At 42.2% G+C, this 25,630-nt stretch overlaps 1 protein-coding gene across 3 annotated transcripts in view; it reads right to left on the minus strand.

Moving 5' to 3' along the window:
* Window positions 1-5,670: 5,670 nt before the first annotated feature.
* GYG2 (glycogenin 2) overlaps window positions 5,671-25,630 on the minus strand; it is a 35,045-nt gene continuing 15,085 nt past the window's right edge. For 2 of the 3 annotated variants that reach the window (XM_081041891.1, XM_081041892.1), the window contains exons 9-10: window positions 12,850-12,957; window positions 5,671-7,482 (exon numbers count right to left, since the gene is read on the minus strand). In XM_081041891.1, the coding sequence (XP_080898017.1) occupies window positions 7,321-7,482; window positions 12,850-12,957 (270 nt within the window). In that variant the 3' untranslated portion in view covers window positions 5,671-7,320. The remainder of the gene's footprint in view (window positions 7,483-12,849; window positions 12,958-25,630) is intronic. The other variant, XM_081041893.1, reaches the window with a different exon arrangement.

Here is a 25,630-nt window from a genome sequence, read left to right on the forward strand (position 1 = left end):
ACAAGCTAATTCATTGTATCTTGTATTTGTGTGGTTGTGTTACATTAGGGATGTTATTGTATCACTTGTATGTTAATATTGTACCAATGTAGTTGTAAAGCATATTAATAATGTTACTATATGTTGTTCATATTGTAGCAATGTAGTTGTATATTATGTTCATGTTATTGTATTATATTGTTATTGTATTATTATGTATTACAATATATTACAATATATTATTATATTGTTAATAACAATATATTGTTATATTGTTAATTAGCTATACTGTAGTAATGTGGTTGTATATTGTTACCATATATAGATTGTTAATTAACTATAGTAATGTAGTTGTATATTATATCAATAATGTTATGTATTATAGTAATTATCTTAATTATTTTAGTAATGTAGTTGTATATTAGTTTTATTATATATTAATTATGTTAATTAACTATATTGTAGTAATGTAGTTGTATATTACATTGTTACTACATATTATATTAATTATGTCAACTAAATTGTAGTAATGTAGTCGTATATTAATGTTATATATTATGCTAATATGTTAATTAACTTATATTAATGTAGTACATTATATTGTTATATATTATATTAATATGTTAAACTATGTTATTAATGTAGTCATATATTATACTAATAATATGTTATATATTACTTACATTAATTGTTATATGAATGTAGTTGTGTATTATATTAATGTTATATATTCACTAATGTAGTCGTATATGATACTAATGATGTTATTTTATATTACTTAAATGTTAATTAACTAGGTTATATTAACGTAGTTGTGTATTAATGTTATTAAAAAGGAAGGTCTGACACACGCTGGATGCACCTCAAAAAAAGAAGAAAAGAACCATCACGCTCAGTGAAAGAAGCCAGATACGAGAGTCTGCGTATGACTCCACTAGCATGAGGTCTCCAGAAAAGGTAAATCTGCACAGACAGAGACAAGGGTACAGGTTGCCGGGGGCTGGGGTGGCGAGCAGGGATTGACTCCAAGTGGACATGAAACGTCCTGCTGGAGAAATGGAAGAGTCCGAAATCAAGACCGTGCGGACGCTTGGCACCGCTCGCTAAATTTACTGAAAATCATTGGCTTGTACACTTTCCGCAGGTGAATTTCATGACATGTAAATGAAATGAAATTGTTTTTTAAAAATCCAGTAGGCTTTTCCATAACTCATCATGAGTCTTTTTTTTTTTTCCTGCTGCAGGCTCTACACCGGGCCAGGGCTGATGTTGAAATTACCAGCTTTTTTGAGTTTTGGGGGAAAGACACTGCCAGGTTTGTCCTAAGTGAAGGAGAACCCGGCCAGTGTAGAAAGCACAATCTGTGCGTTTTTAACATAGAAAAGAAAAAAACGGTAGTCTGCATTTTCCATGCTATAAGAAGAATGGCGCTTTGTAACCTAGGCCTCATTATCACAACAGAGCAAAAACATTCCTCTTTTTAGCTATTTTTTACATTTCTCATGACAGCAGACATTCAGTATTAGTATCAGGTGGACGGCGTAGTGGTCAGACGTTTATAGACCTTACGAAGTGACCCTCCCGATAAACGAAAACAACCCCAAAGGTCCAGGCTGGGAACTGAGCTATCTTCCTGTCTCCTCAGCTGGAACCAGAAATCACTTAGCTACACGATAAAAGGTGCCAGATAACGGATCTCCCTTTTGGCTTCGAGAACCGACAACCACACAAAAGAGAGTCTTTTGAGACGAGCTGAGTCTGCCTCTGATAACTGACCTGGCAATGCGCTGGGTCTATGATAAATATCACAGGGCAGACAAACACCCTTTCTGCAGCCGTCGTTAACACTGTCCCAAGTACACTACAGATGGGGTCAGGTCAGGCCTTCCGTGACAATTTTGTGACCTGTCCTTAAAATGACTGACCCCTTACACTTGCAGAGCCCTGCTAGTCTGCAGGTGACGAACAAGCCGTCCACTGTGTGATATTCCATCGGTCCATGCAACCAATGATGGACACTTGGGTTGTTTCACTTTCACGTTTCTAATCCAAACCAACAACAAGAACAAAATTACCTTCTTATCAAACATGTATTCCCGTAGAATGTGGCGTGTCCATTCCCCCAGCACGCTGTTAACAAAAATCAAGCCTCCTGATTGTCCTTAGTAATGTCCTCCCAAGAAACACAACTAGTTGGGGATTTCATAGATAGACGAGAGGAAGACAGAAAATATAAACATTTTTCTCACATGAGCACGGAGGCTGAGAGGTCCCAGGATATGCCCTTGGCAAGTTGGAGACTCAGGGGAGCCAATGCTGGCTGAAGGCAGCATAAGACTCCTGTCCCAGCCCGAGGACCCACAGGCAGAGACAGAGTGTTTTCTTTCTCAGCCTTTTTTGTCTATTCAGGCCTTCAACTGATCGGGCGAGGCCCACTCACACCGAGGATGGCCATCTGTGGCTTCAGGGTGAAAATAAAGATGACCGAGGATTGAGTCCTGGATACACTGCAGGCGCTGTTTTCAATGCCTTACAGATCACCTACTTTCATTCTCCCAACATGGGCGTATCGTGTGTGAGCCCATGTGTCAGGGGGTGGTGCCATGTAGCCACGAGTGTATGGAAAAAAGCCACAGCCTGCTCTCCTTGAAGGATGGCGATGAGGAAAGTGGTCGTGGGCTTTCTTCTTCCTTCTGCTCTGCCGTCTCTTCCGGGGCTGCTGCTAATGGCACCCAATACTACTTTGGATCTCCCTTCCCCACCAGGTACAAGGTGGGACGGTAGAGCAACATGCTGTGCCCTCCCCAGCCAGAGGCACCCAAGGGGGACCCAGGCTGGGCTCACCGTGGGTGCTTCCTGTTTCTGGAGGGAGAAAGCCCCTGCCTGCTCCCGGTCTTGTCTCTAGAACACTCTCTCGCCACTCATCCCTTTATTGCTGTAGGACCCCCCACGCTCACCACACATGCATGCTTTTGCTTAAGCAACCCAGGTGAGTTTTCTTTGCCGGCAATCAGATCCCCAAAGGAGACAGAAGTCAGGTTTCCACTGGGGATCAAACACCCCCCCCCCACCCACCCCGCTGTCTTCTCCGAGCACTGCAGACCCCAAATACTCTATTTGTATATCAAAGGTCAGCCTATTCAACAGAGGCTGTCAGATCCGAGGAACAGAGGCTTGGGTCACTTCCAGATAGGGGGTGGCCTATTCTTCCCCCAAGGGGAGAACCTGAATGGGTTTTCACTGCACGTTGTAGGTGACAGCCTTTGGAATGGATGGAAGTGATGGAAACCTGGTCCAACTCGGGAGGTGCTGATAGCCACAGGGGGGCCACAGGCAGTGGCCATTCCCCAGTCACCACCTGCAATACTGCTGTGCGGCCAGACTCACCAAGCCTCTGGGGAATCCCTGGACAGACGACACTGTCTTTTCTGATTCCACGTGGTCTACGTACGGGCACGATGACCAGACAGGGCCCGTTGCCAGCCACCAATACTCAGCACCCCTCATCCCCCCCACACACACCCAGATACACTCAAACAAGACCTGCTCTTCCCAGATGCTCGCCTCTAAATTCTGATTGGCCTTTGTTCCTTCATTCCATCCCCATCTGATCCACTTCAACGGAATACACCCACTCGAATGCAAACGAACTAAGCAGTGTGTCCCAGGACAAAAAGTCAATGTCGGCGTTCTTTGGACAGGGGCCAAGTAACGAAGTCACATGGGCTGAAATCAGGCCAGGAGGCAGTCAGGAGGAAAGGGTTCCAAGAAAGAGAAGAGGGTGGAAATTGAGCCAGGCAAATCTGGGAAATACTCGAGTGTATGTTAGCAGGTTCTGTTCTCAGTATTAACTGCAGCATTTCAGGGTCTCAGCATTAAAGACACTCAGAGGTACACAGCCCCACGTGGGGCTTGTAACCAAGCTCAGACGCCCTGCTATTCTCTTTAGGATGTAGTTTTCCTTTTCTCCCAGCAGATTTGACTATGATTATTGAACTGCTGGTTCCCTCTGATCACAAATTGGTTAACAATTACATTGGAGCTACGCTGGTAATACTTCCAGTACCTTATTTTACTTTTTTGCTACTAAGCTGCAAAGAAAATGTTTTATCTGCAAAGTATATTTCACACACTAGGTATCCTTGCTGCTGCAGCAATGTGTTTCAACGGGTTGTGTGTGCCAAGAAACACACTCCAGTTTTGTTTCTTAGCATGAGGGAAACCGCTGGTAGACAAGCCACCCCATTTATAACAACCTAAGGCACTGTTCTGGTTTGTACCAATGGCACTGAACTCTAAAGAACAGAGGTCTGTAAAATGAGAAAGGACAGCTTGTCTGCTTTACCTAAATCAGGAGTGGTGGCTGGAAGATTCCCCATCACTAAAACTCATTTGCATTAAAAGCATTCAAGTACCAGATAATGGTGTCAGCAGGATTTGACTCAGGGGTGTAAAAGTCCTATACTTGGTTCCTCTAAAGCTATATACCTTAATCCACCGGGCCAAGTCCATTTATCTAAAAATGCTTGTCTTCCTGATGCCATTTATTCCGGCCAAAAATATTTGAATAGTATTTCTAGAACAATAAAATTTTTTTTTAACCCTTTCTATATACCAGCACATCAGTGATAGTACAGGCCAAAGCACATCTCTCAGGAACACAACTTATGTAATTCTGTAGACCTGACATGAGATAACATAGATTCTGGCACTGGCATCATTTAGGAAATAACAGTATTATATCTCTTACAGATGTCATTCAAAAGTTATTGAAATGTTCTTGAACTTCTCATGTATTGATTTAAAACATGTCACAGTGCCTGGCAGAGAGGTCAATAACCATGGGATGGATGGATGGATGGATGATGGATGGATGGATGGATGGATGGATGGATGGTGAATGGATGGATAGATGGATGGATGGATGGATGGATGATGGATAGATGAATGGATGGATGATGGACAGATGGATGGATGGATGATGGACAGATGAATGGATGGATGATGGATGGATGGATGGATGGATGGATGGATGGATGGATGGATAATGGATGGATGATGGATGCATAGATAGATGGGTGATGGATGGATGGATGGATGGATGATGGATAGATGAATGGATGGATGATGGATGGATGGATGGATAGATAGATGGGTGATGGATGGATGGATGGATGGATGGATGGATGGGTGATTGATGGATTGATAGATGATGGACAGATGGATGGATGATGGATGGATAGATAGATGGGTGATGGATGGATGGATGGATGGATGGATGATGGATGGATGATGGATAGATGAATGGATGGATGGATGGATAGATGGATGGATGGATGATAGATGGATGGATGGATGGATGGATGGGTGATGGATGGATGGATGATGGATGGATGGATGGATGATGGATGGATTGATGGATGGATGATGGATGGATTGATGGATGGATGATGGATGGATGATGGATGGATGGATGGATAGATGGATGGATGGATGCTTGGAAAACGTGCAGCTTCCCTAATTCTATGCATTTTACTCCTAATGGCAATTCTTAAAAAAAAAAAAAAAAAAAAAACCTTGGTAATTTACATTTACTGTAGGAGAAAGGCAGCCACATCCCTTGCCTCTGTCAAATACAAATATTATTCTGATCTCTCAAATGCACGCACACACCAGTAGGGAGACCACACTGCTATCATAAAATTTTAATTCGAATGCGTCAGCGTCCATCCAAAGGTGACGACACACACTGGAACGTACCACAGGTGTCCGTGTTGTATGTATACATCAAGCCAGTGACCCACTGCCCACACACACGAATGTTCTCCCCCCGAGAGGCAGAACCGGACTCAAATATTTATCATCTGGGGTCCTTCCCTCTCAAGGATGCCAGCCTCAGGCTTCTGGTTTTCATTGGCCAACCCCAGAGCACAGAACACAGACATTCTTTGTCTGCCACAAATTTATGGCTTTCCTCCGATGGTCAACCCCCACCCCAGCTGACCCACCAGTGGCTATGTCCCCATCGCTATTTTCAGGGAACCCCTGCAGGGGCATATGTGAGACACCAACCAAGGCGTCAGATCATCAACCACCCGGACGTAATGAGAAATAACATCCCTAAGACACATCTTGCCCAAGCGAATTCCACACCTGAATGCCATAAATTCAACCCAGATTCTCCTGGTCTAGCTAAATTGCTTCAGGTAATGAAAATGTGGCCCAACACTGAATTTTAACAGAGCCCTCTCACCTTCTTCCAAACCTGTGTCTAATTCATGCATGGTTTTCTGTCAGGCATGCATGATAAAACCACCATTCAAACTTTCTTTACACAAACAAAAAAAGATCACATTCCGTTCTGTCTAGTAGAATGCTGTCCATTTTTAATTACGATTGTGGTGGCCACCAAGAGTACGTATGTCCCGTGTACTGCATCCAATCACAACATGAAGAGGCGGCCTTCACATGGAATGCAGTGTTCAATCTCATAGAATACAGTATTCCTGCAAAAGAGCTGAGTTGAAATGGCTCAGACCACAGTGACTCAATAGCTATTGAGAACTGAGGTAGTGAGACCCAGTGAAGAGAAGTCGAGTGCAATGGACCGCCAATGGTTTCGCCTCCAAAAAAAAGAGTCCCCCCACCCCCCAGATCCTGTGAGGAGCGAGCTGTCACCAGAAGCCACTCGGATTAAACCTTGGTTCTGTCAAATCACCAGCTTCAACCAGTTCAGGAGACGTTCCATTTCCCACGCCAGCTAGAATCTTTCTTCCCGACACCTGTGGCGTTTCCCAAATTGGGTGTCTGTCAATGGCAGTTGGAAGTCCTATTGGGTTTTTGCAGAAGAGAAATGACAGCCATGTCATGTCTCAGCTATGCTTCGCAACGTGTAAAAGAGAGGCACATTTACGCTGTCTGAGCGTTTCCCGAAGGAAAGGAGTTTTCCTGGTCCTTGAGGATCCCCCGAGGTCCTGAGTACATCATACTAGAGTTGTTAGCTTAGGGACAGAAGAAAATGTGCTGTGACGTTAAATCCCATATAGGACAGACGCAGAAACACCTGTCCAAGGGTGTTCTCAAGGGTCTACCAGAAGCTTCTTCCTGCTGCCTTCTGCTGACACGGTGAGAGGAAGGACCAACCTGTCAGAGAAGTAGAGAAGGTGTGGATGGGTGGAGCAGCCGGGGGTGCTGCAAGCTGAGGCACTCCAGTTGGTGAAGCATAAATAAGCATAAATAGAGGCACGTAGTTGAACGGCTTTTCCCCTTTGGAAGGGCCGGAGGGGTGTCCATAAGACACAGCATCACAGAGCTGAGCTCCACGCAACAGAAATGCACAAGCTACTGCAGAAACCGGTCCAGCTTCTCCTGAATGCGGGCAAAAGCGTCCTTCCCCATGTAATCGATGCGACCCTCTTCCCACTGCCGCCTCTCTTCCTCGGGGCTCAGCTCCATGACCTTTTCCTCTATGGAAATCTCGGAAACGGAGATAGCCAGGTCGACCTAGAGAATACAAGCCAGCAGAAGACGTGTGGAAGCTGCCCAGCGCACAGCGTCACACGCCCATAGCACCCAGTTGGTTCGGCCATCGCTTCTGCAAAGGGACCTCAGGTCTCAGCAGGAGTATTCCCAGGGCTAGTCAGGACTGCTTTTCTTCAGAACAAAGTATAAATCGTAATGTAACAAACACAAAACATTTCAAATGAAAACTGAGTTTTTTAAGAAGTTTTCTTTTTTGCCTACTTTTTTTGAAATGTGATAAACTGTTATTGTACGTGTTCACTTTTTCCTAAGAATCGCTTTAATTTCTAGCCACTAAACCATGTGACACACACACACACACACACACACACACACACACACACACACACCTATGATTTAATACTTTCACCCACCAAAACCTCAATGTTTTGTAACAGTATATACAGAGGTTGCCAAAAAAAAATGTATACACATTTTAAGCAAGAAAAAATCTGTATTAAAATTGTAATGCTCAATATATACCTATAACAAAAGATGAATACAAGTCGTGTACATATTTTTTTGGCACCCCTGGTATAATCAAACAATAAAAAAAATCCCATTCTTCAAACTACGTGAAACAGAGAAAATGTTCACTTTATGTAAATAAACACTACAGTATTCTGGGCTTCGCAGCAACGCCACGTAAGTAGTAATTTAAATAGCTTTCTTCTTGCAATGGCAGAGTTTCTACCTTCTTAAGGGATACATGTGAGAATACAGAAACACACAAATGTGAGAGCGCAGAAACACACACAGATACACAGTTGTGTGCAGCACTCAAATCGGGCAACAAAAATAATAAAGACACTTCCTTTAAACTTTCCTTATCAAAGTTCAGGAAGAGACTTTCAAACATACACATGTGGACGTCTGGCTTTTCCTCACTCCGTTTTTCTGTAAGAAACTTGCTTTGTTTAGGGATAAGTGACAGGGGACCTTGAGACTCCTAATTGGCAAGGTGGTTTCTCCTTTTCTCTCTTCTCCTGAATTCCTAAACCTTGCCCGTTTTAGAGATCTCATGGGGAAAGAGATTATTTGAGCTTGCTGTTCTTTGTCTTCAGGAAAAACATTCTGTTTCACTTGTGATATACTTTTTCTTGGGGTTGTTCTCCCTTACCCCTTCTTACCATTCCACTTATAAGTCTTCAAGAGCCCACATTAGAATAGGGACATGAGACAGTGACCAGGGGTGACAGATGGGCATTCGGGAAGTGTGTAACGGCATTGAGATGGAGCAAAAGGAAAGCAAAGTTGCCTAAGCAAAATACGAAACTGGGAATCATAACGTTAATCTTCACGTATCAACAACTAGAATAATTTAATATTATTAGTGAAATACTAATATAATAATTAGTGAAATACTAATCCAATTCTGGAAAGATTAGTTACCCTGGGTTTGAGGTATTCCGAAGTATTAAGTATGAGAATAAGAGTGGTATGTAAAACCTCCACAGTATTCCGTAAAATAGTATTCCATAAATTCAGTCACAGTGGTGGCTCTTTTAGCTGACACTTACTTACCCCCTCGCTCCCACAGGTAGAAGCTGATGGTTAGATGAATCTTGCACTGGGTTCCTTTCTAGGGCTTCCTAGTATTCTCTCAGAAGACTGTAAGCTTTCTAACTGTTCCTTATACATAATGCCAAAATTACTTGTCATCTTTGCTTAAATAGATCGGGGAATACAGATTTCATGTAATAAAATATTTACTTTTGTTGAATTATAAATGAATACTCTTGTAATAACATATTCTTTATGTAACACAATACTTTCCATTCTATTCTTTCTATGCTAAATGCCGAACTATAACAGTAAAATGTAAAACCAAAGAAATACGATAAATGTAAAGAGTTATATCTAGTAAAACTAATTCAATGCCTTGTAAAGACTCAATAAAAGTGAGTCATTTTGGAAAAGTTGCTGTTCACGGCAATGGTGAAAATTGGGAGGAAAGTTTTAAACGTTGAAAGGCTGCACTCAAATCGCTTTATAGGTGTCATTAAATCCTGTTTCACTTTAAAGAAATAGAAACTGTAAATCAGAAAGATGCAATTTCTGTATTCCCTCATGCCATTTTGAGTATATTTTTCATGCCAGAAAGAAGACATTAGCACACTCATGCTCTAGGAAACCATGAATGAATGGACATGTATATATTTTAAGTCAACATAAAATGTTTAGGCTATATTTTTACGTTTTTTTATTTTGTTTTGTTTTATGATTTCCTAATGTAACTTGGCTTTGCTTTTGGTGTGAACCAAACAATTCTGGGTCATCTTTGGGTCCCAACTACATGGAGTAGGATTGCAGCTATTGAGTTGTTTTTGTTTTTATTTTGAAATTTGAAAATGAATGCATTTACGTAGTTGCTTTACATAATCGCATTGTTTTGCTTTGGGGCAGGGAGGGAATGAATGGTACTATAATGCTGGAGGATATTTTGTAGTTATTAGGTTGGTGCAAAAGTAATTGTGGTTTTTGCAATTATTTTTAACCTTTTAAACCGCAATGACTTTTGCTCCAAACTAAGACCCAGGAAGTAATGCATAGGTGGTGAGAGTATAACAAAGATAATTGATGAGACAGCCTTCAGAACCAACACATAACTGTCAAAACAGCCATAAATAGCTAAATGGGATTTTTTTGGAAGGTTGTTTTTTGGGTTTTTTTGTATTTAACTTTTTAAATTTAATAATGTTTTCATGTAATAAAATATTGCAATAATACTGCACAACGTTTTTTTGTATTGAACCCAAATTTTAGTAATATTCTGTAGGAATTAGTGAAAATGAAGTTATTTAACATAAAACTGAAACTTATAACATGATTTCTAGCACAAATTCACAGTATTATTGGCGTTCATCAAGGTTTTCATCAAGGATACAGTAGTTCGAGCTCCTTCTTTCTACTCCAAATTATACTATTTAATTCTAAATTTTTATAAAAGGCATAATGAATGTGCTAACCTACAGATCACTTTCGGCAGATTCTATAGGAAAACTGGGCAGCTAAAAAAGTCATTACCTATTCATGTCTTTTTAAACCCTAACGCATTTTAGAAAGAGATGAGAAGGAGAAATATTAAATTCCGTATTCAAAATTAAGAAGTTTTACATTAAAGCTATCATATAACTTTCATTCATTTAATATTTATAAAGCTTGATTTTTGTCACAGATTGACTTTCTAAAAAAACAAAACACACGTGGTAGTGTTTTCATTCATACACACACACACCACACACACATACACATACGCAGACACTGACCTGACTCACTTATTTCGCAGATACTGAGCGTCAGTGGGAAGGTGCTGGACACCAGGTACCTACAATTGCTATGTCTGGGTACACAGTACTCTCTCTGATTATTTGCCTAAATGGTTTTAAAGAGTTTTTACATTGAAGGCTCAACTCTCTCTAGTCAACTCCTTCACATTTTACCCAAATGTAGCCATCCTATATGTGAAGCAAATTATAAGAGCAGAAAATGACCTTTTCCAGGACAGCACTTTGATGAGGGTTCAATGATTTCCTGGGCACTAAAAATTTCTGGAATTAGTGAGATCCATGGTGCCCCATCCCACACCAGTGCTTAGCAGGAAACAGTGTGGTAATTGCATCACCTGTGAGGCAGGAGGCTGTCGGTATCAGATAAAACAGCAATGCCCCTCGATTTTATCTACCGTGTTTCCCTGAAAATAAGACCTAGCTGGACCATCAGCTCTAATGAGTCTTTTGGAGCAAAAATTAATATAAGATCTGGTCTTATTTTACTATAATATAAGACCGGGTCTTATATAAGACAGGGAATATAATATAATATATAATATAATGTAATATAATATAATATAATATAATATAATACCACTTTTTATATTAATTTTTCTCCGAAAGATGCTTTAGAGCTGATGGTGTAGCGAGGCCTTATTTTCAGGGAAACACGATAACAGGGTTGTGCACAAAATACTAAACGGGTAATCTACAGTGTAGGGAAGACACACCAAGAAAGAAATGGCAATGCACCCCCATTCAGCAAACAAACCACTGGCTTGTAAGCCTGTTTCCTGGCTGCTCACAACACCCACGTCACTGGACGTCACCCCACCCACGTGCATTGCTCCAGGAGGCAGAAGGTTTTGGGTGCCATCCTGAGATGGTGGTAGGCCTGGACTGAAAGCGCTCACTTGGGTTTCTTCCAGACCACTCTCCCATCTAATGTCCAGCCCCCAGCTCTGTCAGGTGGGCACCTCCATTTCTATCTCATGGACACTAAGAGAAGGTAATGAACTCACCTGCCATCCCACACCTACCACATGGCCGAGCTGTCTACAGCAGGCATGTCAATATAACCACGATACCACGTGACCCACTGATAACCATACATCCAGTTGGTGCAGTCCCCAAGTCATTATTCCGGGGCTGACGGTGACAGAGGGACAAGCTCATGCTGGACAAGCTAACCAGCGAGTTTTGGAAGGAACCCTGTCACCCAGAGCTCCAGAAATCCATTCAAACTATATATAGCACTTGGCTTTGAGAGACAAACACATTCATGTGTTCTCCCACAGTAAATTCTGGTAAAGGCGTCAGGCAAAGTCTAGTATTTACCATCTAGCAGGTCATATTCCAAATAGAGGAAATGTTTGCGTCTTCCCCCACCCCAGATTTCTAGATTAAGACCTAACCCCACTGTGGGGCAGGCAGGTGGTGAGGTAAGGAGGGTGGAACCCACATGAACGGGCACAGTGCCCTTATTGCAGGGACCCCTGGGAGGTGTCATTAGACCATCGTTACCGAAAAATTAGCAATCGTTTTCATGGAATGCACCCAAGGAGAGAATGAGGTTTGAGACCGTCTATACGAGGAAGAGCCAGGAGAAGGCATCGCTCATTTCATCCCTAAAGAAGGAATACATCCTTTTTTCAACCCTAAACAAGGAATCGTTGCATGCTCGGTTTGAAGCAAACCATTCACCCCCGCCCCTCCATTTTCCAGCTTTTAGAGAATGGATCATTTTAGACAATGGATCACTGGGCATTCGTTTCCATGCTGTCTAGGAAAAACAGAAAGCATAGCCCCTCAATGTCAATTAACTTTCGTAGAACAGTTTTTAAAGAGAAAAAAGGCATGCTTGTTAGGAAGGGGAAAGAGTGGACCGAGCACCCAGGAAAAAGCTGGAGAGAAGACAGACGGATTGCAGCCACTGGGAGAAGCAGGTGAATTCTATTTCAACAAAGTGAGGCTGGAAATCAAGGTAACAAGGGCTGGTGCGTGCATGCAGCCAGCCCCAGTGAGAGTGGAAAGCACCCAGCACAGCCGCTGGGCAAGCAAAGGATCGGGGAACCACCTGCAATGCATCCTGAGGCCTGGGGTCCCTGGCGATATCCACAGGGGGCTCCTGGCTTAGTTCCACCGACTCTTCAGATGGGCCACCTTCTCTTTTATCCACTGGCTGCTAGAAACATAACCATCCCATCATTAGTCTGTGGCGAGCTTCAGAGAATGGCAACCTTAACCAGAATGACAGAGAACCCTTTCTTCCTGGGGGAAATACAATCAAACAGCCAGGTCGTGCTAGATAGCCTTTTCTGTGGAGGCTACGAAAGCTGTGCTTTGTCATCCCGAGCTGCCCGCCGTTTCTTACGTAACATGTGATGTTATAAGTTCTTACGCAGCGATGGGTCCAAGTTAACTTTTCAGAGCGGGATTCAATTAGCTAAGGGACATGTTACTAAGACCGTCTCTCAGTGAGAGTAGAAGCATCTGCCTGGGCTCAATCTTCTAAGGAAGAATGCTAACAGGAGGCCAGATTCAAAAAGGTACAATTAGGGGTGAACAAAAAAAAAAAAAAGAAAAAGACGTTACAGGGACATTCATGATCCTTCATTACTGATATGAAACGTGGCTCCAGAGTTGTGGTGACCTATTTTTTTTTTAAATTAATAAGACATATAAACCATATTGAAGTTGTGTCTTTTTCTTTTCTCATTCTTCCCAAAGCAAGATATAAGAGAATGACCGAAGGTCCAACAGGAAACAGGAATGGAGGGAGGTGGGAATCTGAATAGACAATCAGATCCCTCCTCCACCCGGATAATAAATACAGTAATCTCATCGCAACGTGTTCCTGGTTGGGGGAACCACTCAGAAAGGTCACGGGATGAAGAACAAATACACGGGACATTAGGTTTGGTGGTCAGGGTACACAGACACACTAAGGTGACCATGAGCTCTGAGGAAGACGTGTGTGGGTCAGAAGTGTAAATGAGGTGTACTGAGGTGGTCGGGGTCTCTGTGAAGTCTGCAAATTGGAGAGAAGTTGATGACAATGGGTTGTACATTACTGCAGTGGAAGTCTCAATGTTAGGCCAACCTATTATCTGTTATAAAGAGCAAAAGCAGGTTAGAACAAACCTTCATGCACATCAACGCAGTTTCCCAGAAAACACTCCATCTATTTTTTTTTCCTGCCTCCGTGACGAACTTTCAGATCGACAGGGGCGAGGTCTGGGGCACAGAGCACTGAGCTCACCAACGTCTGCATCTGCTTCTTCGTCTTGGGCTCACCCCCAACTCCATGACCTGGTCTCCCTGCATCTGAGTGGGGCTTTGGGACGAATTCTTCCCCATGACACTGAGGACGTAGGATGTGAGTCAGCAGCTCAGTACTGAGTACTGAGACAGGCTACACGCTTCCTATCCTCTTTCCAGTCACCACAGTCAGGTAGGGAGCAAGGTCCCCCCAACCTACTTCAGTTGGAATTCCACAAGGAAATGAACCCCTACGGACGATTCGTGTGACCATTTTTCTCAACACTCCCAAGAACGGTACAGAGCTAAGACCATCCCAGATGTGTAGGAGACATCCAAAGGGATTGTGTACAATGGCTGGCGTCAGCATGAGAGCCTCATTGTCTCTCAAGGAGCCAGAGAACAATGATGGGAAGACCTTGGATGCCTGGATGACTCCGTGGAGCAGAGAACACCTTTGCCCCCAGCCGACGGCAACACAAACAAGCCATGGACCCTGACCGTGCAAGGGCTGTTTGTTACAGCAGCTGATGCATTCAGGCTCAGGAAGGAAGCCTCTGACCCCAGGATGGAGTCCATACAAGTCCAAGGCTCCCGTGAGGAACCCAATGAGTATGAACCACAGAGACTAGAGAACGTGGACATGTCCACCCATCCTCACTGCAAACACACTGCAGAAATCGTGTGGCTGGTCATCCTCATAGACTCTCTGTCCATCCAGGCAGACCTGAGCCTCACTCCTGGAAATGCACAGTGTCTGGGCCACAGTCCCAGAGATGCTGTCCCAGTAAGTTGACAACAGGTGGAAGTTGGCAACTCACAGACCCAGCTCCTGAATTCCTGGTCCCACCGTTCCCGTGTTGGAGACAGTCCAGTTCATTCCTGTATTAAGTGAGGCATGGATTTATGCACTGAAAGGGCAGTCATCGAGAGCCAGGTGTGAAGACTGAAGAGTGGTCTACACAGCATTGATGAGCCAAGTAAAGAGATAACAGGAGTGGGCTTGTAAGCTGGCAGGGGTAAGCTAAACATTAACCACTTGGCTCTGACTCCCCTGGCTAGCACTGCACCTGCAGGCTGACAAGCACCTTACATCCATCATAGATGGAAACAGAACGGTTCCCAATCACAACAGCCACCCCCTGCAAGCTGACATCCATCACAGATGGGAATGGGACAGTTCCTAGGAGGAGACAATTGTTACGGCAGCCCCCCTGCAAGCTGACGAGCACCCTACATCCTGCCTGGAAAAATATAAAACCCCAGGATTCCTTCTCGTCGACACAGCTGTCCCGATCGGGCTCTGTCCCGGCAAAACTTCCCTTTGCCAGATGTCTCTCTCTCTCTCTCTCTCTCTCTCTCTCTCTTTCTCTCTCTCTCTCTCTCTCTCGACTTTCAATAAATCTTTTCTTATTCTTATAGAGTTTCAGAAATGCTTTTACATTCTGCAAACAACCAGGGGTTAATTCTATGCCAAGATAGGCATAAGACCCAGGACCAGGCAGCTTACTATCAAAGGAGAGAGTTGGATATTTGATAAATACCGGCTCTAAAACAACAAGCCGTGAGAAATTCTATGAAGGAAAATCATGGAGAATCAGGTGCAGCTTTATCACGGTCCTATCAACCTTGGCGGAAAGCGGGTAGGACGCCTGAAGGAGCTACATTGAAAATGAAGTGTGAGGAGGAATAGAACTCAATGATGGGAGAATGACTGGAAATGAGGTGAGACAAAGAACGCGCTGAGAAAAAATAAACGGGGCAGCATGTGCAAAGGTCCTGAGACACAGGGAAAGGAGAACATTAAGAAACCGAAATAAATTTGCGATAAAAACTTGACAGCCCCCAAAGTCATTGTTGGTGAAATTCAGTAAAAAATAAATAAATAAATAAATAAATAAACACTTAAAATGTAGAAGATAACATAGTGATCACAAACTTGCCTTTGTTTTGAAAAATTTTGATTGTTTCTATCTCATACACTCGAAAGTGAAAGTGACAATAGGAGATCCTTCTTCCAGAGCTCGATTATGTCTGTAAAATCCATAAATAAACTGGAGTGCTAGTAAGGGCGGCATAAGGCAAAATGATAAAGTCACCCAAAACGTAAAAGACCAGGGTCACGGCATTTCCATTTTATCAGGCGCTCACTCCTGCTGCCTGAATGACATTGAAAGCTTGTGACGTATTATTCCTCTATATCCTCACAACAACTCCGTGAGGGAGATAGCTTGGCCCCCGCTCTTCCTGCTGAAAAGTTTCATTTTCACACAGGGACACCTGTCACCCATGCCAGAGGTCGCAAGTGAGAGAGGACGATTTGAACTCACACCTCTCTGACCAACCACCAAGGCCTCTTCAGCCCAATGCAACCTACATGAGGAATGCATCCAAGGTCTCCATCATCTAAAACAACGTTTAGCGGGCGAATGATGGATGAGATGAGTGTACTACCATAAAAATATGCAGCCCATGAAAATAAATCATTTCCTTACCGAATCAGGGTTGGTGAGTGGAAGGGTCTACATTTAGACCCTGACACGCAGAAGACAAAGGAGCTGGATAAATCACCTACTCTCACCGAGACTCAGCTTATTTAATAATACATAGCACAGACATTTGTTCTGATGGACAAATGAAGCAACCGGCTCAGTAAACAGTAGCTGCTCAAAAAAGATTAGTCAAGTAGCATTAGGGAAAATGTCACTTCTGTCACCTCAGTTTCTCTCAGCAAAGAACCCATCAACAAATTCCATCTGGGCCATCATGAAATGATAGCCTTCCTTCACTTAACCCAGGGTTACATATCTGATAAGAAATGGTGAAATAATACAGCTTCCCAGCTTGTCTTCTGCAGACACGTTAAAATCTCACAAATTTAACTTAAGCAGGGACAGAAGTTCAGTCCCCTCAGGCTAACATTTGTGAACATGACCCACAGGCTGACATAGAAACAATGAAATAGAAGCTGAAAAATTAATAATACACATTCCACGACTCTTACTAGCAATAGATAGGTACATCCTTCTTTACATATCATGTGGAAAGCACAGAGAAAATTCTGACATAAGAATGTAATAACCGTCTGGTGCAAATCCAGCCTTTCCGATAACTGTTGGCAGCTTTACAAATGTACGTATATAAAATGTGACTCTGGCAAACTCCATTTATCTTTATCTGTAGATAATAATGGTTTCACCGATTCATCTCCCTAGCGAGCTGAAATGTGGGTCACCTTGAAAGAAAAGACTTCAGAACTGAAAACAATTCAGAGGATTCTTGGCTCAAAGTAGAAAGAGGCCGAAGGATGATTTTTAAACACAAAAGGACTGTGACTCTGGAAAGAGGAATGTTGCGAGAGGACATCACCAAGCCAGATTACATACACAGAAGGCCCACGTACATGACCCAAGGAGACGAATTTAGAACAAATAAAAGGGAAACACCTCTTTGCATTATGGAATATCATCTTGTGAAAGTTATTACTGCCAGCGGTGGTGGAAACTAAAAACATAAATAGAGGAATCTGTTTAGGAACCCAAAAGGAAATTTTTTTGACTTTCTGCAACTTGTGAAGTTACTTGTTTCATATTAAGCTCCTGCTGAAAAACAACTAAAAAGATTGGACCAAATATATAGGTAACTAAGAGGTGAGACCTGAGAACCTGAGCAGACATTTCAGCAGTCCCATGAGGCTGAGAACCCCTTGAATGATCAGGTATCCAGGAGGGATTCTCTAAACATCACAAACTTTCATTTCGGATGCCACTGAAAGGGGAACCAAAATAGACCAGCCTTTGCAAACACAGAAGTCAAATTTCATACCAACTCACCTTCTGACAGGGAGTGGGCAAACCCAGCTCTATGAAACTTCCTGCCAGAAAAAAAGGAAAAAAGAAAGAAAAGAAAAGAGAAGGGAAAGGAAGGGAAGGGAAGGGAAGGGAAAGGAAGAGAAGAGACGAGAAAAGAGAAAGAAAAGAAAAGAAAAGAAAAAAGAAAAGAAAAGAAAAGAAAAGAAAAGAAAAGAAAAGAAAAGAAAAGAAAAGAAAAGAAAAGAAAAGAAAAGAAAAGAAAAAAGAAATGCTTTCTGGATTATGATGGTAATACAATTCAGACTTCAGATTCTCTGCCATTTTTCCATTACACAATTTCTTGCATGCACTCAAAAATCAACTAACGTATAGAAAGATGAGACCACATGAGTGAAAATAAAGAGGAAACAAAATCAAGCCACAAACACAGATACACACGAAACCCAGATATGTGATTCATGGGGCACAGACTATAAATTGTAAACAGGGACAAGTTGGAGAGTTTCAATGGAGTAGTGAACCCCTCCCCTTAAAAATGTGTTTATTTGAACTAAAAATACAGTAACTGAAATGAAGTGCTCCAGAAGTGGGTTCAACAACTGACTAGACACAATTAAAGAGATCAGTTAACGGGAAGATAGCCCCGGAGACTGAAGCATGGAGAGAAAGCTGGGAGGAAAATACAGAGAAGTACCATGATATACGGGACATGGTGAAAAGTCCTACTATACATGTGATTAGAAACACAAAAGAATAGGGGAATGGGAGGAAGATGAGAGAGAGACATAGAAACAGAGAGAGAGAATGAGCAGAACGAATACAGTTGCAAGAAATGCTACCAACCCCAACTAAGGTAAATACAAAAAAGTATATAATAATCCCACAGCTATTATTATAAAACTGGTAAGAACCAAAGCCCAAGAGAAACATTTTAAAAGCAGTAAGAGCAAAAAGACGTATTCCCTCCAACTGTACCCTGTTTCCCAGAAATAAGACCCAGCTAGACAACCAGCCCTACTGCGTCCTTTGGAGCAAAAATTAATATAAGACCTGGCATTATATTATACATATATTGTATACTATGTTACATTACATATTATGTTATGTTATGTTATATTATATTATATTATATTATATTATATTATATTATACCTGGTATTAGATTAGATTAGATTACATCCGGTCTTATATTATAGTAAAATAAGATTGGGTCTTATATTAATTTTTGCTCCAAAAGACGCAGTAGACCTGATTGTCCGGCTGGGTCTTATTTTCGGGGAAACACAGTATAAACATAAGATTGGAAGATGAATTCTCAGAGAAATAATGGAAATTAGATTATACCATTACAGTGCTGTTGTAAAATAATCACCAAGTGAGACTTCTATACCCAGTGAAATATGGTCCAAAATGAAGGTAAAATGAAGGCACGTTCAGGTACACAAATGGGGGGAATCCTTCGGCACTAAGTGTGAACTAGAGTAAATAATAAAGGGAGTTCTATGAGAAGAAAATTATTACTGATAGAAAAGATGAAAAAAAGACTAAAATTCAGATGACATTCTACATCTAAATGATGTGTGATCTTATAAAACAGCTATAGAATTAAAATACACAATCGCACACAATGTGGGAGTGAGATGGACCCCAATAAAAGCTTTCTGGATTCTGCTATCATCAGGAAGTGGCAAAGTACCAAATTTATTACAAGATATTGAGTTAAAAATGAAAATTGGACTCTCCAGATAAGTATTTAAAAATAATCAAAGTACTACAAAACTGACATGTCAATATGAGACCAGACAGTGAAGTTTGCGACCTCATCCTAGAAAAAGTGCTCCACACCTCATTGCTGAATGTCACTATGGTCACCTTCGAAGTCCTCCCCTTGGGAAGTTGTGCACCGATGCCAGCACCTAGTCCCCCCTTCAAAGCAATTTTGGAACTCTTTTTCTGGAAAGGCCATCAGAGCTGTCATCGTATTACCCTTGATGTCCTGAATGTCATCAAAATGTCTTCCTTTCAATATTTCCTTTACCTTCGGGTAAAAAAAGAAGTCACTGGGGGCCAGGTCAGGTGAGTAGGGAGAGTGTTCCAATACCGTTATTTGTTTCCTGGCTAAAAACTCCCTCACAGACAGAGCCCTGTGAGCTGGTGCATTGTTGTGATGCAAGAGCCATGAATTGTTGGCGAAAAGTTCAGGTCGTCTAACTTTTTCACACAGCCTATTCAGCACTTCCAAATAGTAAACTTGGTTACCTGTCTGTCCAGTTGGTACAAATTCATAATGAACAATCCCTCTGATATCAACAAAGTTTAGCAACATCGTTGTAACAAATTCGCGAACTTAATTGTCAGACCTTGTAGAGGCTAAAACAGAATAACTAAAAATACATGATTCATCCAAAAGAAGATTAGAAAAGAGAAAAAAGGATCCTTGAAACCATTATAATGAGTAGCAAACCAAGAGATAGACTTAAGCGTAAATATACCAGTAATTATATTAAATGTCAACAAACTACCCACATTAAAAGCCAAAATGTGCTTGACTAAACAGAAAAACAAAACCCAATTCAAAGTTTCTTAAAGAGTTATACCTTACACGTAAGAACTCAGAAAGGTTGATAGAAAACATATGGAACAAGATATACCATATAAATGGTAACCAAAACAAAGCTTTAAGACAATATACTTTAGTAGAAACATTTTGTAACAATAAGACCAGTCTGTGAAGGACATATAACAACTTTCAACAGTGTTTTGCTTACAGCTTTGTTGAAGTATAATTTGCATACTGTAAGGTGACCATAACTAAATTGTACCATTTGGAGAATTCTGACATATGCATACCTGTGTGAACCCATCACTACCATCAAGATAGGAAACACATCCATCACCCCTAAATATTTCCTCAATAGTTTCTCCCTCTTATCCCCCATCACTGCCAAGGAAACACTCACCTTTTCACCTCTGTAGATTATTTTACATTTTCTATAATTTTATGTAAATAGAAACGTACAGTCATTGACTGTGTGTAAATAGACTCATACAGTTCATTTTAAGAAATTAACCAGTGTTTCCCTTAGATATGGTGTAATTATGTATGCAGAATAACTGGAAGAATCTAGACAGAATCTTAGAATTGTTAACATGGAAAAATTGAGCAAAGTCACCAGATCCAAAACTCCAATGTACCGAGAGCAAACAGCAAGAAAATTAAATTTTTAAATGATGCTATTGACAACAATCTCAGAAACCATTAGAAACTAGATATAAGCCTAACAAATATATACAAGGGCTCCGACCAAAAAATACACATTATTGGGAGAAATTAAGAGACCTAAATGTAGAAATGTATAAAATTCATGGATTGGAAGACTCAATACTTTGAAGATATTAATCCTTGCATAACTGATCTATAAAATCAATGCAATCCTACCCAAAATTCCACAAGATTTCTTTGCTCCAAGACGATCCTCATATTCAGATGGAAACTTAAAGGGGCTACACGAGGCAGGGGAAGAACACCGAATTTGAAAGACTTGCATGACTCCTAAGGAGACTTATTTGAAAGTCACAGTAACCCTAGCCCTCTTATTGGTGCCAAAATTTAAAAAGAAAAGGAACAGAGAATCCGAAAATAGACCCACTCACATAGGGACACCTGACTGATGGCCTAGGAAAAATAAGAAAGCAGCAGGAAATAATAATTTTGTCATAAACCATGGTAAGTTAACTATAGGCCCACGTGTAAGAGCAATGGAAGTTGACTCCAAACTGACTCATCCCATAATACAGATTTCAGGTGGATTCTAGACTTACAAGGGAAAGGTAGGAACAGTAAAACTTCTGGAAAACATCCAAGGTGATTATGTTCGTGACCTTGGTTTAGAGACAGTTTTCCTAAACAGTGAACAAAACATACCACTTGTAAAGGAAACAGTCGTATACTTAGGAACTTGCTTGTATTCATCAAAGGACGCCATCCAGGGATTGAAAAGCCAAGTGACATAGTAGGAAAAAGTACTTGCTATACTACTGAAAAAAGAACTTGTATCCGGAATATATACACATCATTAAGGCGCTAACCGTTAAGAAAAAAGAAAGAAAGGAGAAAAAAAGTTTTCAAAACATTTGAATGGGCACTTTCTTTACACACAAGCATAATAAGCATGTAAAAACAGGTTCAATCTTTTTAGTCACCTCAATCCCGCAGACTTAAAACCACAAGGACATTTCCTTCTTGTTTTATGGCTAAGTGACATCCAACTGAATATATGTAACACCTCTTTTTTATCCATTTGTCTATTGGTGGACATTATGCTGAGTGAAATAAGTCAGACAGAGAGAGAGACAAATACCAGAGGATCTCACTTCGATGTGGAATCTAAAGAACAAAATAAAAGAGCAAACAAAACAGAAACAGACTCGCAGATATAGAGAACACTTTGTGGTTGCCAGATGGGCAGGAAGTTGGGGGGCTGGGTGGAAAAGGGGGAGGGATTAGGAAGCACAAATTGGCAGTTACAAAATAGTCATGGGGACGCAAAGTACAGCACAGGGAATATAGTCAATAATATTACGGTAATAATTGTGTATGGTGCCTGGTGGGGACTAGACTTACTGGGAGGGGGTCCCTGCATAAATTATATAAATGTCTCACCACTATGCTGTACACCTCAAACTAAATAATATTGTATGTTAATTGTAATTGAAAAATAATTAAAAAAAAAAAACACACAAGGAGACATCCCACGTGCTCTGTGGTCTGTTTTCGGATTCTCTATTCCTGTGTTTTATTTTTCCCCCTTTACATGGACCTTGGAATGTTATCGTACTTCCCCAGGTTACTGTAACCACGAAGCAACCGGGGACCTCCATACCTTTCCAGGGGCCCGACCACTTGGAAAATCCTCGGCAGAATCTACCAAAACCTCAGGGTACACAGTGGACTCTTTGATCTAGCAGCCCATCATCGGGTGTAACCCACCGTGTTTCCCCGAAAATAAGACCTAGCCGGACCATCAACTCTAATGCGTCTTTTGGTGCAAAAATTAATATAAGACCCGGTCTTATTTTACTATAATATTAGACTGGGTCTATAATATAATATAATATAATATAATATAATATAATATAATATAATATAATATAATATAATATAATATAATAAATATAATATAATGTAACACAATACAATACAGATGCAGGCTTTGGGGTATTTGCTTTTTGCACTCTGCAAAGATTCATCAAGATATATACTTACTATGTGTGCCCTGGTTTGCATGTATGTAAGTGTTCAACAGAAGGTTTTATGAAAAATAAGATGTACTTTGAACAAAAGTTTGTAAAAAAAGAATAACTTAAAAATTTTTTTTAATAATGAAGGTGTTTTTTTTTCCTTTTTTTGGGGGGGAGGAGTCTGGGTTCCTGCTCCCCAAAATAAAGAACCCAGAGCCAGTAATCCAACAAGCGGTCAATAGGTGGCAGTGATGGTACATAATTCATCCCAGAGCAGCCCTGGAGTGTGACACATTGAAATACACCCCAGATGCCGTAAAAGCAATCCCCCTGTTAAGAAAGGGCCATGACCTCACTGGTTTTGAGAGACTCGTGCTCACGATAAAGTAGCCAAGCGATAGAGACTTTTGTTAAAAGTCCATCATCCCAACCCATTATTGACAGACGGTACAAGGCGATGGTGGGATAAAGGGGAGGAGGGGATAAAACGTGAGATGACGGGTGAAGCCGACACTCCCAAATCCTTTTTCTTGGTTTTGTTCCACTTATTCCATCAAGGTTTTAACTCTCTGTGTTCTGGGCTGCAAACAGGCCATCCCAGGTGTTTGGGGCTGAGTCTAGGTTTACTTATTTAAACGGCATTGGTTCTGCCTGCAGCCTTTCCCCCACAGCTGCCCATATTGGGATCCGTCTTCTCTCGTCGTGGGAAAGATTTCAGAGGAGCTCACGGGAGTCTGTCCTCTGAGCGCCTTCACGTCCCAGGCATCCACCTGGACCCAGAGAAATGAGCTGTGCCCGGGGTTGGGAGCCTGGGTCCCCCCTTCTCTCCCTGGGACCCTCACAGACATTACCCCGCCGTCATTAAACATTTCAGGAGACAGGTCCCCTTGCTTTCTTCCACTGAACAACTGGCGCGCTGGGTCTGCATGCCCTAGGGAGTCTCTCTGCCCCTGAACCTTTAATATTTACTGAAGCTCCGTCTATCTTGGAAAGCGGTTTTCGGAGAGATCCTTGTGGAATCGAACGGTCTGCTCCACATTTCATGCAAATGCTGGTTTTTCTTAAAAACCCCGTTGCAGGTGTGCTGGCTCCTGGCGGCAGAAGCCGGAGCGTTTCTGGCCACAACAGAACCCCCTGAGCTCACAAGATGGTCACGTTCCCAGAACTCGTAGATGCCTTGTATTTATAACTCCCACGAGGCTTTTTGTGGGGCCAGATCCAGGCTCCGGAGAGCAGCGTTCGTCGGAGGAAAGAACAACGAGGAAAAGCTGCTTTGCTATGATCTCCATCTTCACCAGGCGAAGCTGAGGGTCTTCTCACCTTGTCTGGGTCGGTGGGAAATCACACCTCAAAAGTTACTAATGCAAGAAGCTGCCGGGACATCATTTCTTCCATGTTACAGGGCATGGCAGGGTACCTTCCACAGACACAATTGCTAACATGCACACGGTGGTTTATAATCAACGGGAACCAGCCCTCCCAAAGGCATGGGAAAGGCGCCAAAAAAATGTGGCTTCTCCTCAATGCAGTCTCCAGATCCATGCCTGGGCTTTGAGATAGTAATTCTAGTGACAAACTAAGGGACCCACAGTGTGTTTCAATGTGACCGTTTGACAGAACACATCTTTACACAGTGGACCTTCATCCAGGGTGCTCACTCAGAAATCAGAATGGAGAAATGACAGCCTCCTCACATGTTTTGTTTTCGTGCCGCACATAAGATGAGCTTTTATTTCTCTTCTCTGAGGGGACAACTGTGCAGATCCAGCCTCCACAGAAATGAGCGGATGGGTCAATGTGAATCTACACAAGTCATATAAGTCGGGGGTTGTGCTGACAACGGCTGTCAGAATGCACAGCCGCGTGCCCTGAAAGTTGTGGGACCCCCCCTGCCTCCCCAATCCCCAGGTGAGACCCACCACCCGTTCTCAATGTGGGCATTTGTTTCCTGTAACAAACGACCACTAACTGGGTGGCTGAAAACCCTACAGACTGATTATGTCATCGTTCTGGACATCAGAAGGCCAAGCTGGGACTCCCGGGGCTGCAACCCAGGTGGAGGCAGCGTGGGCTCCTTCAGGAGGCCCCAGCCAGCACAACACGTGTTCTCTGGCCATCCCTAGCTCCCAGGGGCCGCCCGCACGCCTGGGTTCGCGACCCCTTTCTGCTCCTTTCAGGCCAGCAGCCTCTTCCCATCGCAGCCTGCATGTGTGACCTCTGCTTCTTTTGTCCCCTCTCCTTGGTTCCTCATGGAATCTCCATCTGGTCCCCCTCACGAGGACCCTTGCGGGGACACCAAGCCAAGCTGCATAACCCGGAGCCTCTCCCCATCTCACGGCCCTTCATTTTTTTTTAAATTGATATTTCAGCTGCGGTTGGCGTACAGCATTATGTTTGTTTCAGGGGTTCAACACGATGGTGAGACATCTCTATCCTTTGTGAAGCGCCCCCCGCACCCTGATACAATGTCCTTAACTGAATCACACCTCAAACAAAGTCCCTGTGTCCACATTCGGTGACACAGGCTCTGGGACGCAGACATTT

This window comes from Rhinolophus hipposideros, assembly GCF_964194185.1.
Source record: "Rhinolophus hipposideros genome assembly, chromosome: X".
NCBI classification, from domain to species: Eukaryota; Metazoa; Chordata; class Mammalia; order Chiroptera; family Rhinolophidae; genus Rhinolophus; species Rhinolophus hipposideros.